Genomic DNA, 17,427 nt, shown 5'->3' with positions numbered 1-17,427 from the left:
TGTATCTTTCTTATCATTTTTCAGTCAGTGAATTACACGAGAGTTCTTTCTTTTCTCTCTCGCTGCGATCTTTTGTGCCCTAGCTTTTCTGTTACATGGTATTAGAACCATTGACTTATGTCCGTGGCATCTAATCTAGATCTCAGCTCCTCTTCCTTGTCATCTGCCTTGTAGTCTGATTTTGCGGCAGTGGCAAAGGCTTTTAGTTTCATACCAATTAAATTGGATTCGAGCAACTACATCTTTTGGAAGGCTCATATCTTAGCAATGATCAGAGCCTTTGATCTCCTACCGTTCCTCAACAAGTCACCGCCTCCAGTGAAGCTGGATCTCCAGTAGTGAATCCAAAGTACTTGAATTGGATGAGGTCGAATCAGCTACTGCTTGACTGGCTGTTCTCTACGATTGACAAGGAGGTGTTAGTGCAGGTGATTCATCTGCCAAGGTACGGTCGTCTCGTGAGAGTCTTTATTCTTAGCAAATCATAGCAAAGTCATTTCAATTAAAGCAGTAGTTAAAAAGGATTCATTGTCTATCAATGACTATATTCTGAATATCAAGACTATAGGTCATGTGCTTGCTGTTATTGCTGAGTCTTTGAATGATAAGGATTTGCTTCTTGTAATTCTTAATGGCTTAGATTATGAGTATTAGACTATTGTTAGTCTCATCACTTATTAGATGGATGGTATTGACCTAGAGAAAGTACAATATTTGTTGTTGATGCATGAACATAGATTAGCCTCTAAGAATATGCCACAATCATCTGTAAATTTTGAGTCTGTTATGCCTTTTTCTATGCATGTCAACATGACTTCATATATGTCGAGAAATGTTAGTGGTTCTATGAACAATAGAGGCGGTTTTGTAAAAAGAGGAGGTGGACATATAAATAGAGGGGGAAGAGGTCATGGTAGAATGTCTGGTAGGAGAATTTATTGTCAATTGTGTGGAAAACCAAGGCACTTTGTGGATAAATGCTATCATTGAGTTGATAGGAATTTTCAAAGAACGTTTAGTCAAAATCTTGGAAAATCTCATGTTGTTTCTTAATCAAATTCAAGAGCATATTTAGCCTCCCTTTATGATTCTAATGAGGCCTTCATGGGTGACATAGGATCAGTTCGAGGGGCTCATTATGGTCATTTTTCTCAACCATCTGAAAACTTATCTCAGTTTTCTTTACCAGACCCCTCATGGTTTGTTGATTTTGGGGCAACAAATCATATTACCTCAAATCTCAACAATTTATCCTTGCATGCTCCTTACAACGGTGTTGATAAAGTGTCCGTTGGCAATGGTAAGTTGTTTTATATTTCTAATATTGGTCTTAGACAATTATACACTCAAACCAACCCTACAAGAGACCACAATGTTGTTGTTGAATTTAGTTTTAATTCTTGTTTGATTAAGGACAAGAGTTGAGGGCTGGTGCTACTTCGAGGACATCTTAAGGATGGGCTTTATCAGTTGATTTCAGCATTTGATCATGCTGCTCACAGCACTTTGGCCCAACTTGTCAAGCTTAAACAATTTGCGAGCAGTACATTTCCTTTGAAAAATTGTAATGCTTTTTCTTTGAACAGCTGTAAAATACAGAATCCATTTTTGTCATGGACTATCTCCTAGTGCTCATGGCATGCAAGGTTAGGGCATCATTCTTTCAATGTACTGCAATTGGTTCTAAATAAAATTCATATTCCTTGTTCCCGTTCAGTTCTTCCTTTTTGTAATTCTTGTAAAATTGGGAAACTTCATCAGCTCCCATTTGTTGATTGTGAATTCATAGCTAAGAAACCATTGGAATTGATTTACTCAGACTTATGGGGTCCTTCTCCTTCTTTGTTTATTGACGGATACATATATTATATCATATTTGTTGATGCATACACAAGATATACATGACTATATCCTTTGAAATTAAAGTTTGATGCCTTGCCTACCTTTATCACCTTTCATAAATGTGCTGAACTTCAATATCAGACCAAAATTAAGGCCATCCAAACTGATAATGGAGGGGAATTCAAAGCCTTCTTACCTTACCTTTATAGTCATGGCATACAACCTTGATTTACTTGTCCCTATACCCACCAACAGAATGGTGTAGCTGAGAGGAAACATAGACACATAGCAGAGATGGGACTTACATTGTTAGCCCATGCTCACATGCCTCTACAATTTTGGGTAGAAGCCTTCCAAACTGCAATTCACACCATCAATTTACTTCCATCTTCTCCTCTCAAATTTAGCACTCCATTTGAATTGCTTTACCACAAATAGCCTAATTATCTACTACTGCAACCTTTTGGGTGTCCATGTTTCCCTTACCTAAAACCTTATATCAAGCACAAATTTGATTTCCACTCAACCAAATGTGTCTTTCTTGGATATTGTCATGCTCAAGTTGGTTATAAGTGTTTGCATCCATCAGGAAGGGTTTATATTTCAAGGCACGTGCAGTTTAATCCCAATGATTTTCCATTTCCTACTTTGTTCTCATCCTCTTCTACTTCTTCTTCTACATCTTAGTCAATTCCTAGTGGTTTTTCTACTCTATTCTTTCAGTCTCTTCATTTCTCCCCTTCCTCTTCATCTTCTTCTCAGGTGGCACAACCTTTAATTCCTTCCTTGTCAACCCCTATTTCTACTGATTCTTCTACCTTACCTACTGATCCCTTGCCTGCTATTTCTGCCACACAGCCTGTGCAGACTTCCTCATCTAGACCTACAGTTTGTGTACCTAAACACAAAGCTGTCCCAGCTCCTTCCTCTCATCTTATGCTTACCAGGTCTAAGGCTAAGTGGCTTCTAATCACCTCCCCTCATGCCTTAGTGAGTTCTTTAGAACCTATTTCCGTTCATGAGGCATTTTTAGACTTACGATGGGTTAAGGCTATGGAGGAAGAGTTTTTAGCTTTGCAGCTCAATCATACATGGGATTTGGTTCCCTTTTCTAAGGATATGAATCTCATTGGCTGCAAATGGGTGTTTAGAATCAAGTACAATTTTGATGGGACTGTGCTTAAACACAAGGCTCGGTTAGTAGCCAAGGGTTTTCTTCAAACTCCAAGGATTGATTATGCAGAATCTTTTAGCCCTGTTGTTAAGACTCCTAGTATTCGAGTCTCATTCTCATTGGCTGTTACATTTGGATGGAATATACAACGGGTGGATGTGAATAATGCTTTTCTTAATAGTGATCTCACTAAGGAGGTTCTTATGTCTTAGCAGGATTTGTAAATTTTCAGTTTCCTTCCCATGTATGTAAGCTGAAAAAGTCTCTCTATGGCCTAAGCAAGCTCCTCAAGCTTGGTACACCAAAATGAGAGCTGCTTTACAGTCTTGGGGGTTTTCAAGGGCTGTGTCTAATGCTTCTTTGTTTATCAAACGGACTCCTAAGTTTGTGTTGTTCATTTTGGTTTGTGTAGATGATATTCTTGTTACGGGGTCCGATTCTACAGCTCTACGAGCGTGTATTCAGGATTTGGATACTCATTTTGCTCTTAAAACTCTAGGATTTGTCAATTATTTCCTAGGGTTTGAAGCTCATAGGGATCATAGTGGCATTTATCTCACTCAGTTTAAGTACACTTTGGATTTATTGAAGAATGTTGCTATGCAAGATTGTAAATCTTGTGCAACTCCTGTGAATTCTGTTGTTTCTTTGACTGATGAGGGTGAACTTTTCTCTAATCCATCATTATACTGAACTATTATTGGGTCCTTACAGTACTTAACCTATACTAGACTCGATATTGTCTTTGTGGTAAACAAGTTAAGCCAGTTCTTGCAGCAGCATTGGTTAGCTTGTAAGAGGCTGTTTCGATATCTTAAGGTTACTCTTGGTTTGGTTCTATTGTTTTCTCCATCACATACGGATTTGCCCTTAGTTGTGTATACTGATGCTAATCATGCTGGTTGTAAGATTACCAGGCGATCTACCAGTGAGATGTGTGTGTTTTTTGGAAGTAATTTGGTAGTTTGGGGTTCCTGAAAACAATTAGTGGTAGCAAGATCTGTTGGGAAAGCTGAATATAAGGCTATTGCTCAAGGTGTTACAGAAGTTTTGTGGCTGAAATCATTATTTTCAGAATTGGGGTATCCATGTGTTCATACTCCAATAATATGGAGTGATAATCTAGCTGCCAGGAGTATTGCTGACAATCAGGTTTTTCATTCTCGTACTAAGCACATTGAGATTGATGTGCATTTTGTTTGAGAAAAGGTGGAGAATGGTGAAATTGAGATTCGATATGTTCCTACTTCTTATCAGCTAGCTGATATCTTTACTAAGGGCTTGCCAAGGAACATATTTCAGTTTTTGTGTGACAAGCTGAATCATAAATTGTCGCCTGTTCATTCTGATTCTCATGGCTCTTCAGGCAGACAATTATCCAAGAGGGAGTCTGATTTGAGGGGGAATGTGGAAGAACATGTTACTTGAGTTTATTTGTAATCATGTTGTTGTTAGTTAGCTGCTGTAATGTTATATATATGTGCTGTTGATTGTATTGTTTATGAGAGTTAGTGGTGTTAGTTAGGCGGTTTGACAATCTGGCATTTAGGCTCGCTGAGTATATGAACTCGGCAGTGCCCTCTCCCTCTTGTATCTTTCTTATCATTTTTCAGTCAGTGAATTACACGAGAGTTCTTTCTTTTGTTGAGGAAGTCTAATGTGGTGCTGGTTTGAGGGAGTCTCATGCTGCTTTGCTTCTAAGTTTGATTTTATTTTAAAATTTGTGCTGTTTGTTGGTAGTTTATTTGCAAATGGTCTTTGTAGTTTCAAGTTGAGTTCTCTAAATTATGTACTTAAGAATAATTATGCACAGGCCCTCATATGTTTGGGCAACAGAATTAGACGAATCCAATACTTGCACATGCCTACACCTAACACCATATCCTAATCCATGTAAGATGGCATGTAAATCAAGCCAATCTGTTAGGGTCACACTAACAGTTGTGTTTTCCCATTGCTCATCAAGATTATGAAACTGTTAGTGTCAAACTACCAAAGGCATTGCTATAATTAGGATGAAGAGCTTTATTCATTTTTCTTGGGAGGGGGGTTGGGTTTAATGAAGGTTTTGAACTGAAGTTCCAATAGACAGCAGCCTTTGGGATCGATACATGTAAAACTGAAGAATTTAACTGAAATTGAGCTTTTTCATGATAAGAGAGTATTTTTTACTGAAGTTGCATGTCATCAAAAAAGGAAAAGTCCGAACTTCTATTTCATCGAAGGTGTGTCAATTAGGCACCCTTCAAATGCACCAAATATACTACATTGGTACCATTGATGAAGCATTTATCACCTTCCTTCAATGTAATTCTCCCCTTGAACTCTTATATGCCAACAGTTAGCAGAACTCCACAACTTTTTAGGGACATTCCACATATGTAGTACATTCTCGAGATATGGTATGCATGGGATATTTCCGAATTACCCAGTATTATAGCATGCACCAAGGAGGAATTCTCTTCATCCTTTTATGGACTTTTTAATATTGATATTTCTTCAGAAACATGCACATACATTTATGTCTGAATATTAAGCATAAAAGCAGATTCAGTAATTATTTGTTTGTGGTTACAGCAATTTGGTTGGGTGAATTTAAAATAAGAAGTTGTTATTTAATTCAGTTGCTGGACTTCTTCTCTTGGTGATAAGTAATTTAAATTGATGGATTTTATGCATTCCATGGATCAGATTGCAATATCTTTGTGGTAATCCTGTGTGCAAGTTGTTAACTTATCAGCTGCTGCATTTTACTTTGTGCCACCTGTTTCAGGATGCTAGGCAGAGGCCTGATGCAAAGACTCTGCTTTCACACCCCTGGATACAGAACTCAAGGCGTGTTCTGCCGTCTTCCCTCAGGCACAGTGGTACAATGAGGTTGATAATATGGATCCCATGAATGTATAGTTTATTGTGATTACATGGACAGGAATTTATGGGCTTATATAAGTAATGCTTTAATAGTTGTATTACCATTAGATTGCTTACTCTTTCTTTGCAGGATAATTCAAGAAGTTCATTATTAGGAATTCTATTTATCAAATTTCTGAGTTTTGCCAGCTAATTTAACTGCTGACCCCCCAAGTACATGATCTGTTATGTAGCAACGCAACTGTTTTACCCTTATGAGTTTGTCTACTTGCTTATAAAGATGTAATATATCTGTACACATGCATTCTTGTATCTTAGATATATTTGTATGGATATGTGGAGAAAGGAATTCACTTTCATTCATTTCAATCAACTGTACATGCCCAGTCTATATATACACACAAGGAGATTACAAATCACATCCCTAACGGATTGTGATCTCCTAAGAATCATCAATCAATTGAAAAAGGAAACAAATAATATCAAAGAAGCTGTAAATCCTCCTAGATAGAATCCTACTGTACATAGCCTAAAATAGAGAAGATTCCGTGTCTTAAATGCTGAGATATTTGATCTTCTACAGGATACGCATGCATAGATGTACTGCATAATGCATGTCATGCATGCTTCTTATGCATGTACTTGTAATGGTATAAGGGAAAAAATTTTGACATGCTTGCACAAGAAAATACCGAAGCTGTCAAACCTGTGTTGCATAGCATACCATGTTTGTTGTACCTTATTTCTACTTCCATTTTGGACATATCTTTATAAATGTTAATTATTTAATATAAATAGGTGTAGATTATTATAATGGAAGAAAACTCATTTGAAAGGCTGAAATTTCCAACTACGAACTGTTTGCTGCCTTCAAAACCTTTTTGATTTTGTCCATAAAGTATCATGTCAAACAAATGAAACTGCCTCCTAAGATTAATTCTCTCCTCTGGCGCAGTTGGTCTGTTAAGGGATAGGTAGATTCTTACTGTACATGACATCTCCTCCAGACCAAATACTGAATCAATTGTACTCCACACTGGCCTTGCAGTTTGGACAATGAAAAAGCATCATTTCTCCTCAGATTATTAGTTTGCTATACTCAATCCTCAGTCCTGAGTTGTTGTCCATGCAAAGAATACCACCTTAAGATGGGAATTTATATGCTAGGCACTTCCCAAGGGAAGGAAGGATTCCTTTCCATGAGGAACCTGTAAAAGGAGGCTGAAAGTTGCCAATTCTTGGAAACCACTTCAAGCCAAAGTGTGGCCATACCCTCTCCTAGAGCCAAACACGCTGAGGGTGCCTTGACAACATTCAATAGCCTCAACTCCTATGTTGAACCACCTGCAAAATGGTGGAGACTGGATCCCATCAGAACTTCGAAGTTGAGCTTGTGCTTAGGCAAAAGCAGTATTAGGATGGGTGACCCCCTGGGAACTTCTCGTGTTGCAGCTCTTTTTAAAGATGTAAAATTTACAGAAAAAAAAAAAAAAATGATGGAGGAAGATGAATGCCAATTGTCAACCTCCAGGATCATAGTGGCATTGGTAAGCCTATGGAGGTCTGGGGATGCTTCCCTAAGCAGCCTCTAAGCCATGTGTAAGCCTGACAATGTAATATGGGCCAAAATGCATCAATTAAAAACTGCATTCTCTTCTTGTAGGAAGGTTAAACAGATTGTTTGTGGTGGGTCTATATATGAGGTACTTGAGTAACTCAAATTTGGCATGGCTCTCAAATAGTGGTGGAAGTGGAGGAAATGCCAGGTTTTGTACAGTAAATTGGATTTCATTTATTGTCCTATACATTTTTATAGATTCATAATAGCTTCAAATTCATTCTGCTGTTTTGAAACATTTGAAAATATTTCCTATTATTGCATTCCGATCAGATTAATGAAAGTACATGTTTTCTCTTGGAAAAGCTATGTGAAAATACCTAAATAGCCACCTATCATGCAGGAATTTAGAGGAAGATGGTTCATCAGAAGCAGAGATTTCAAATGGAGATGATCCAGGTGCTGGTGAAAGCCCTTCTGGGGAGAAAGTTAAAGTAATGCCTCCTGAATTTGAAAGCTCAATGATCTTGTTGTTGGAACATTACTTTGTTGCACATTCTAGCCATTTGTTGATAATGACAATTGCACAACTAAGAACGATGGAGACTACTTAGACTGTTGAGCATATTTGGTCATTATCTTTGTGTCCGTGTTTTACATTTTTACTGATTTTTGTAACTGAAACAATAAGAACTTTGAAAATAACACACATTTTCATATAGTTTATGTTTGGTATTCAAACAATTGTTTGAACCAGAAAAAGAGCTCCTTTTTTTTTAGACAAATTTCATTAAAATAGTCTTAAAACCAATTTATCCAAGGGGTTTTCTCTATGTTATTTGGTTCAGAACCATACAAAATTTTTCCTAGCTATAACCAAATGGACCTTAATTCTTTGCGTTCCTAATACTGACTTTTGCATGTCAGGCCTCAGCAAATGAATTATCTCCAGATGTTGCTGAGATTGACAAATCCGATAGTGATAATGTCTCAACCATTAATCCTGTTGAGGAAGGACATGATAATTCTGTGGATAATGTTTTGTCCGATCAAGTGCTCACCTTATCTATCCATGAAAAGCCACAGCTATCCACAACCTCTGTCAAATTACCGACTGGTAATGATGTGGCTCCCTCGCATCCAGGGGAACTCCATGAACCACTACATGATGATGAAGGAGAGGTACTGGCAAACGGTGAGATGAAACCTACTGATTCAGAAAGGAAAAACATCACAGCCGAAGAAAATGGAAGTTCTACACATGTTGAGCACAGGTCATTTGGTTTTGGAACAAAAAGCCAGGATTACAGTCCTCGAAAGGTAAGTCTGAACTAGTTTCTTTGGCTTCTATGCTGTTTGCTAGATAAAGAACGTCTCTGTTGTTAAATGGAAAATTTACTTTACCTTTAATAGAAATAGGCCAATGTAATCACCCATCTGGAATTGTATTGTGCTATAAGGTTTTTTTCTACCATTGCCTTTGAATCCTATTGGCAAAACACCATATCTTAAGAGGGAATTAGAATTGTAGCTCCAGCTTGTGGAGCTACTAAAACTTGCAAACAGTCAATCTATCAATTGATTGCCTGAGTCCTACAAGTATAATGCATGCCATAATGTCCAAAAACCAAATATACATGTTCCAACTCACCCTTGCCATGAATACATTCACAAGTCCCAAAATCTCTTGTACCTGCAAACACCCTTTGATGCCAGTCTAGATCCTCTCCCTTCATTATTTGTATGAGGAAGGCATGGGTCCAATGAAACATCTCACATGATTTTGTGGGGCTCTGGGTGCATTATTCTTTACTAGTCAAATTTAGTATGAAGCCAATAATGCAATTGGTTATCTGAAAGGTTCTACAAAACATAGGAACATGGATCCCAGTAATATTTTTATATAATTTTAAATACCATAACAGTTACAATCATTCCAAGTAGCAACAATCATAGTACTGAATAGTCCGAGGTAGATTAAATTATACAATGCTATCAAATAAATCTAATCAACATATCCAATATGTATCAGACAAATCAATTGTTTATAATCTGACAATGAATATGCCTAGCAAAAAAACAGAAAAAAGGGTCAGACAATGAATATCAAGTTATTGATGTCTGTAGCTTTTAAGGTCGCTGCCAGTAGTGTCACCTGTCTAGCTCCTAATGCGATGTGCGGTTTGTCTTTCTGATGCTGTGAGGATTTGACATTTGTGGAAACTGCCAAGGACAGTATCCATTGTCAGCTGTCATTCTTATCTTTTTTCTAATGTTTTTTTGGAGGGGGATCAAATGTAAATATGTATAAAGATCAAAATGTACAGTATACACCAGGTATACTCAGGACGATAGAGGCAACAAAAATAAAGCCCCTGAAGAAGAGTCTCATATTGGATCAAAACATGGGGATACAAAGAAAACATAGCTTTGTATACAAATGTTTTAATCTATATGAAATACTCTCACTACAAGGCTTTACATTCTCAAAAACGCTTCGATTTCTAACACCCCAAATGTGGTAGACCGTGGCTGCCAAAGCCATCCTTTTAACATGGCTCTGCCAAGAAGACCCTTTGGCTTGCTTCTGAATATACTTTAATGCCCTTGACAGTGTTGACATTGTGCGGGAAAGGCCTAGCCAAGCCCTGATCAAGCTCCAAATGTCCGAACTAACATGGCATTGAAAGAAAAGATGTCTCAAAGACTCTTCAGCTATGCCGCACATAGGGCATGACCGATCGATATTAAGAAACAAAAGCTTGTCCTTCGTGAGAATTTTTGCCTTAGCACATAGCCACAAAATGAAAGCCTGCTTGGGGATCAGGTTGGACTTCCACACCACTGAGAACCATTTGACTCTCTGCCCTTATGTCTGAAATAATCATACGCTGCCTTAGATTTGAAGGCCTCATTCTCAATCCAACCCGATATAATGGCCATAGCGCCATCGGGGGATCCTCCATCCTGTAATAAAGAGTTCCTAATACATAACAAATTTTTTAATAAGGATGAATCATCCTCTCTATGCTCCCTTTCCCAAATGGATGCTGTCCTTAAGTACTGGTGGCCAATCCATTTAACCCATAGAGAATCCTTCTTGGAGTGAATGTTCCGTAAGATCTTGGATAACAACCCAGTGTTCCAGCTTTTGAGATCTCTAAGGCCAAGGCCTCCTTCAGACTTCGGCATACACACGGACCTCCAAGAAACTAATGAAAAATTAGAGTTCCATAAGAAAAGCCTACATAAACGGACAATGTTATCAATCACCGCACCAGGGACATTGAGAATTGAAAGCCAATAACATTTAGTCCCTTGTAGAACAGCCTGGATGAGCTCAAATCTCCTAGCATACGATAAAGAAGAAGCTGTCCATGAACTGATACAATCCGATATTTTATCAATAAGAGGCGCATAAAAGCTCACTCTAAGCTTCTGAGCTGCAACAGGAAGCCCCAGATACCGGAAGGGCATGTTGCCTCTCTGGAAACTCGTAATGCTAAGGATATCTTGCAGATCCTCCCCTTGTAACTCTGCAGTACAAATGCTAGACTTCCCCATATTTGGGGATAGACCCGAGACAACAACAAAATCTTTTAAGGGCAATCCATGAGCATTGAAACAGAGATGGGATCCCCCTTGACAAGAGCATAATATCATCAGCAAAAATAAGGTGAGAAATACAAAGTTTGTTGCACTTGGGATGGAAATTAAAATCAGGTTGCCTGGCAACATAATTCAAAGCTCTTGAGAAGTATTCCATGCATAACACAAAAATGAAAGGAGATATTGGGTCTCCTTGCCTGATACCCCTTGCCCCCTTGAAAAAGCCACATAAGGCACCATTGACCACAATCGAATATGAGGGGGACGAAATACACTCCATGACCCAACCAACGAACCGAGAATGAAATCTAAGGACTAGTAAAATCTGCCTAATAAAACTCCAATTTACCGAATCATATGCCTTGCTTAAATCCACTTTAAGTAAGCATCTAGGAGAGATTCTCTTGCGGCCATACTTTCTCAATAATTCTTGAACCAGGTGGACATTATCTGCAATGCTCCTACCTTTAACAAAAGCGGCTTGAGCTTGGTCAATAATCGACCCAAGAACAGGAACCATCCTGGCTGCCAAAATTTTAGATATGACCTTATACAGCACATTGCAACAAGAAATAGGCCTATAATCAGTCACAACCGAGGCATGGGCATTTTTAGGAATGAGCAACAGCCGTATGATTAATCTGCTTCAAAAGCAAGCCCGAGCTAAAGAATTCCTTAACCGCTTGGCAGAATTCATTTCCCACAACATTTAAGGCTTTTTTGAAAAAACATGAAGAGTACCCATCCGGCCCAAGGGCCTTGTCATCCTCAATATCAAAGAGGGCCAACTTGATTTGCTGATCCGAGGGATCATTAATCATCCTATCCGCTTGCATTTGGGTCAACATAGGACCAGAACACAGGATGTCCATGGAAACATGCTCACACAGGGAGGAAGAACCCAACAAGCCCTTAAAGTTCCTAACGAACTCCTCAGCAACCTGCTCCGAGGAGGAAGTGGCCTCCCCATAGGCCTTTAAAACCATAGGAATGAAATTGCGCCTGGCATTCCTTTTCACAATATTATGAAAGAACTTAGTGCTTCTATCACTAAGCCTCAGATTACATTTGGCTTTCTGCCAGTAGAACATTCTTTCAGCATTCGAGAGAAGAAAAACCCTCTTACGCAGACTAAGCACCTTCCTCTGAGCTTCACTATCATGTGGCTGGTTTTGAACAACCAGCAACCAGCTGAGCCTCCTCAAGATCCTTTTTAGCCATCTCAGCCCTCACAGAAATGTGACTAAAATGCTTAACATTCAGCATTTTAAGAGGACCCTTAAGCTGTTTAAGCTTCATGCAAAAAGTGAACTGGCTTAACCCATGTAATTCGCTTTCCCAACACTCACGAACAGTGGGCAGAAATTGATTGTGCTCGGACCACATATTAAAGAACTTAAAGGAACTCCTGGGAATACTCCTCTGTTGAAAAAGAGAAACCACAGCAGGGGAGTGGTTCGATAAGCAATCTGATGGCAAGAACGTGGCTTGGCTTTCAAACCCCTGAATACACCAACAATTGTTGATGAGCACCCTATCAAGCTTGGAGCACACTGAATTGTTTGTCCAAGTAAAGAAACAGCCCGAGGAAGTCATGTCTGATAAACTAGCCAAAAGGCAACACTCCAAAAAATCTTTAATCTCGTAAAAATTGATCGCACATCCATTAATCTTCTCATTGTCCTTCAACACACATTTAAAATCCCCTAAAAGCATCTTGGGCCCCTCATAATGCCGAGCAAAGTTAGAAAGATTGCACCAGAGTTCCCTCCTGGTTGTGATCGTGTGAAAAGCATACACATAACTTAGATGAAAAACAACTGAAGAAATCTTACATTTAACCTTGCAATGGATGACCTGGGACGTAATCTCCATGGGAGTGACCTCCACAGTCAAGGGGTTCCAAAGAATCAAAATCCACCCGCCCCTTGCGAATCAAAATTATTTTCCTGCTCCCAGTCCTTAAACCTGAACCTGAGTACTCGCGAAAGCTTCTCATGGTTGAGCTTGGTTTCCAACACACCCATAATGTCCACATGCTGCATCTTCATTAAACTTCGTTGCCCGATCTGCTTCAAGGGCATATTAAAACCCCTGATGTTCCAGTTGGAGATCTTCATGGTGGTGAAGGAAGGGCTTGACCTGCCTTTCATTCTGTTAGATTTGATTGGTGGAAGATCCTGTCTCCGAGCAGGACTCCTTTTGACATTCTCTACGTGAGGTTTGCTTCCAATCATCTTCTTGGATGCATGCGACTTATTGCTCCCCCCACCCCCATCAACATCATCAACCTTCTTATTTCTCTTGTAAGTGACCATCTGGAAAGGCCTCTCCTTATCCAAGACAGTGGTGGTCACTGCACATGGCTGAACATCGGCGGATACCTTTTGCTTCCCATCCCTTAAATGAACCACCTTTCCAGGCTAATTGCTGGGCTCTGGCTCACAATCCCTTTGATTTTGATGCTTCGTCACATGCATCATCTGAGGTTCCAATGGCTCAACATCATTAACCTTACCAGGGTGCTTCTGAGAATCCTCATTAACAACATGGTCTGGCCTTCTCCTTCTCCTGCGGAACCTGCTCCTTGCTTTTACATGAACCCTTTGAGTGACCCATCACTCTGCATTCCACACAAAATTTAGGTTCAAACTCATAGACTACACGTTGGTCTCTGTATTTCCCCGTAGGGAGATTAATCTGAACATTTCAGGTTAGCTCTCTCGTTGCATCAATTTCCACCAACACTTTAGCGAATGAAATTCTCTCTAGTGTAGCTGTCATCTTATCCGTGGCAATAGGATTACCCACCTTAGACACAATTTTACCTAAAGCAATCGGATGCCAACATTCAATCAGCAGCCTAGGGAGATTAATCCACACCGGAACTGAACAAAAGCTGTCTACTCCAAACTCAAAGCAATTCGGCATGATTTTAAGCATGAGGGGTCTACCAAATACAAAATACGACCCACCTTTTAGAACTTGATCCCTTGCATCATCATTTGCAAATAAGCCAACCACTAGCGTGAGGAAGGTATTGATACTTGACATTCCAGCTTTCACATAGTTTCAGAAGAGCCGCTCTTCCTAGAAATTTTCCAGCAAAGTATCCCACCAAAGCAGACCCCCAAGTCTCTTGAACATCGTAGACATCCTTAGCCCCAAGGGTCACCTGCTGATGATCATCTTCAAACCTTTTCAATGTATGTCCTTGGTTGCACTTCCTGTTATCCTTAAAAAGACCTACCCACGGAGCCATCTTAGCGGCCTTCACCACTTTTTTTGCTTCTTGCGCATTATCAGCCATCGGCATAGGGGAAGGCACAGAAGCAGGGGTAAGCAATGGAACCTGGGTCGGAGCTTCCTCCACTAGATGATGGTCGCCCGATGGAGAAGATTCATTGGACGGGTCTCGGGGCTTCTCATTGGACCGCCCTACGCCCACCTCGTCTTCTGGAGGAACTCCAACTGCGGCTAAATCTGGGGCCATCTCCTTCGCCTTCTCCGCTTGAGAAACCAGAGGCTCTTGAAGCTCCTTGTCCTTCCCAGACGCCCGAGCACCCAACAGAATGCTGTCCATCGGCTTAATCCCAAATGCCTTAAAGACATCTTCAGCTGATGGCCCAACCGCCTTAGATGTTTCCTTCTCCTTCTTCCTACCCATCCGGAGAGATGGGTAAGATCAATGAAATAGGCCAGCCCCAGGAAGCTCGACACCACCGGTACCCAGCACCACACGACAAAAAGAAAAGGCTGACCAAACTGACCCCTCGAAACCGGTCGCAAGCCCAGGTCGAGGAGTAACCCACAAAACCAGTCACGAGCTCGGGCAAAACCTCCGTTACCACATACTGCAACCAGCTCCTAGGCGGGAAAACTGGAGTTTGAGTTTTGACCGAGAAAATCAGCGCTTTTAGAATCAGGAATCAAGACCCACCTCCTTAAGCACACGCTACCTTGACCAAAATCTTACAGAGACAAAGCCATTAGAACAAAAAGATCATCAAACCCAGGAGTATCCATACGCGCAGAACCTGCATTTGGTTGAGAGCTTCTCTCTCTAAAACACTCCTTTTTGTCTAATGTTGTTAATATGATACCATACTGGAAGCTTTCCAGTAGACAAGACTTCAAAATTCCATTTTAGAATATTGCCCCCCCCCCCCCTCCTCTCTCTCTTCTTGCCTGCATGCCATCACTCTCTCAGATCAGGTAACTTCATTTTTTTTTTTAACTTTTTAAATATCTTGGTCTTCAGTCTGAATAAGAGATTGATCTCAGGTTCAGACCAGATGGCTTTGCTATTTATCTTTTTACTATTTGTTCTTTGTTTTCCTTCCCTCTTTTCTTCTTTTTGGTTATTTATTTATTTATTTTTTTTCTGGCCTCTTGATTGAGGGCCTGCCTAGAGGCCTTTGTACCTGCACCGGGGCCTCCTCACTGTGCCCTCCCGTCACAGGTTGGAAGGGAAAGTTCCTCTTTGTTGCAAGTCCCTGCAAAACTGGATTTTAGTTTTTTATTTTATGCATATAATATTATATTACTAATTATATAATTGTGACTCTACTTTTTTGTATGTTTATTTAGAGACATTGTTATATTATTGTGTTAAATTGTTGTGTTTAGGACATGTCAGCAATAGTGACGGTTTTATGTTTTTATAATTGAACAAACTTAGATGTTTTAGGAAGAAACACTCTAAGTAGCAAAGGGGTGATCGGAACAAACTCAGTCACACTTTGCATTAGATCATATGATGCATATATATACAGAAAACTTCCATCAGCTATCTCCTAAAATCTAGGAATTCAAAAAACAAATTTGAATTTACAATACAACAACAAATAAGATAGGATTTAAACTTGAAAGTTAGTTGTTAACCTTAGGACTATTAGATTATACCCTTAGGCAAGAAAACCCTCTCATAAACCCTCTCCAACACTCACGGATGCAGTGGAATTATAAGAACAAAAAATGAACAATAGAAATAAATTAATAGAATTGAAAAGATCAAACCATAAAGGAGAAACTTGTAAATGTAACCCTAGGATCTAAATGAAGCTGTAAGAGATAACAGCGAGATCGAGAGACCAGAGAGAGAATGAAATAAACTACTGAAAACTTAATCAGAAAGAGAGTATATAAGCTGTTTAAATAGACAGCTTATTACAACCGAAAGAGGCACCTCCTCAATACAACAATAACTAATTAACTACTAACAGAACATAAAACAGAAACAACAATAATAAACTTCAGATGCTTCCACACTCCCCTTCTAATCAGACTCCATGAAGCTTGATCACTTATTCTTAGTTAATCTTGCGTCACCACTAGAACCAGCACACACAGGTGACACCTTCAAACCAAGCTTTTGTCTCAAAAATACAAACCGGTCTTTGGGCAACCCTTTGGGAGAACATCAGCTACTTGATCTGCTATTGGAACGTATCTAACTTCCACTTCACCATTTTCTACCTTCTCACGAACAAAATGGACATCAATCTCAACATGCTTGGTTCTAGAATGAAAAATCGGATTTTCAGCCATACTTTTAGCAGCCAAATTGTCACTCCACACAATAGGAGTTGCAGTACACAATAGGACTTCAACCACATCAACTCAGTTACTCCCAAGGCAATTGCCTGATATTTAGCCTCCCCAACTGATCTAGCAACAACCGACTGCTTCTTAGATCCCCACACAATAAGATTGCTGCCAAGATAAACACAAACGCCACTAGTAGATCGACGAGTGACTTTGCAGCCAGCATGGTCTGCTTCGGTGTAGACTTGTAAAGACATATCATGCAACGAAGGAGAAAATAATAACCCGAAGTGCATAGTTCCTTTAAGGTATCGAAGTAATCTTTTACAAGCTAACCAATGCTGAGTCTTAGGATTAGACAGAAATTGACTCAATTTGTTAACCTGTGAATGCTATATCAGGGCGAGTATATGTCAAATACTGCAAAGAGCCAATAAGGGTTCTGTATAATGATGGATGAGAAAAGAGTTCTCCTTCATCAGTTAAAAAATTTCCAGCAACCATAGGAGTTTCACAGGGATTACAATCTGTCATAGCAGCCTTTTCCAACAAATCACCAACATATTTTGTTTGAGTTAAATATAGACCACTGTTGTCCCTGTATGCCTCAAATCCTAGGAAGTAATTAACCGAACCAAGAGTCTTGAGAGCAAAATGGGTATCCAAGTCACAAATACAAGATTTAAGGGCGGTGGAATCAGAACCAGTGATGAATATATCATCAACATATACTAGCACAAATAGAACATAATCAGTCGTCTTTTTGATGAATAACGAAGCATCCGAGACAGCTCTAACAAATCCCCAATTCTATAATGCTGTTTTC

The 17,427-nt window shown here is 39.5% G+C and overlaps 1 protein-coding gene across 8 annotated transcripts in view; it reads left to right on the top strand.

The window, feature by feature from the left end:
• LOC127809152 (MAP3K epsilon protein kinase 1-like) overlaps window positions 1–17,427 on the top strand; it is a 100,606-nt gene that overhangs the window by 55,605 nt on the left and 27,574 nt on the right. For all 8 annotated transcript variants that reach the window (XM_052347872.1, XM_052347865.1, XM_052347867.1 and 5 more), the window contains exons 10-12: window positions 5,790–5,893; window positions 7,849–7,939; window positions 8,373–8,765. In XM_052347872.1, coding sequence (XP_052203832.1) covers window positions 5,790–5,893; window positions 7,849–7,939; window positions 8,373–8,765 — 588 coding nt within the window. The remainder of the gene's footprint in view (window positions 1–5,789; window positions 5,894–7,848; window positions 7,940–8,372; window positions 8,766–17,427) is intronic.

The sequence above is a fragment of the Diospyros lotus genome, chromosome 9 (assembly GCF_014633365.1).
Source record: "Diospyros lotus cultivar Yz01 chromosome 9, ASM1463336v1, whole genome shotgun sequence".
In the NCBI taxonomy this organism is placed as follows: domain Eukaryota; kingdom Viridiplantae; phylum Streptophyta; class Magnoliopsida; order Ericales; family Ebenaceae; genus Diospyros; species Diospyros lotus.
This window is presented reverse-complemented; position numbering and strand designations above follow the sequence as displayed.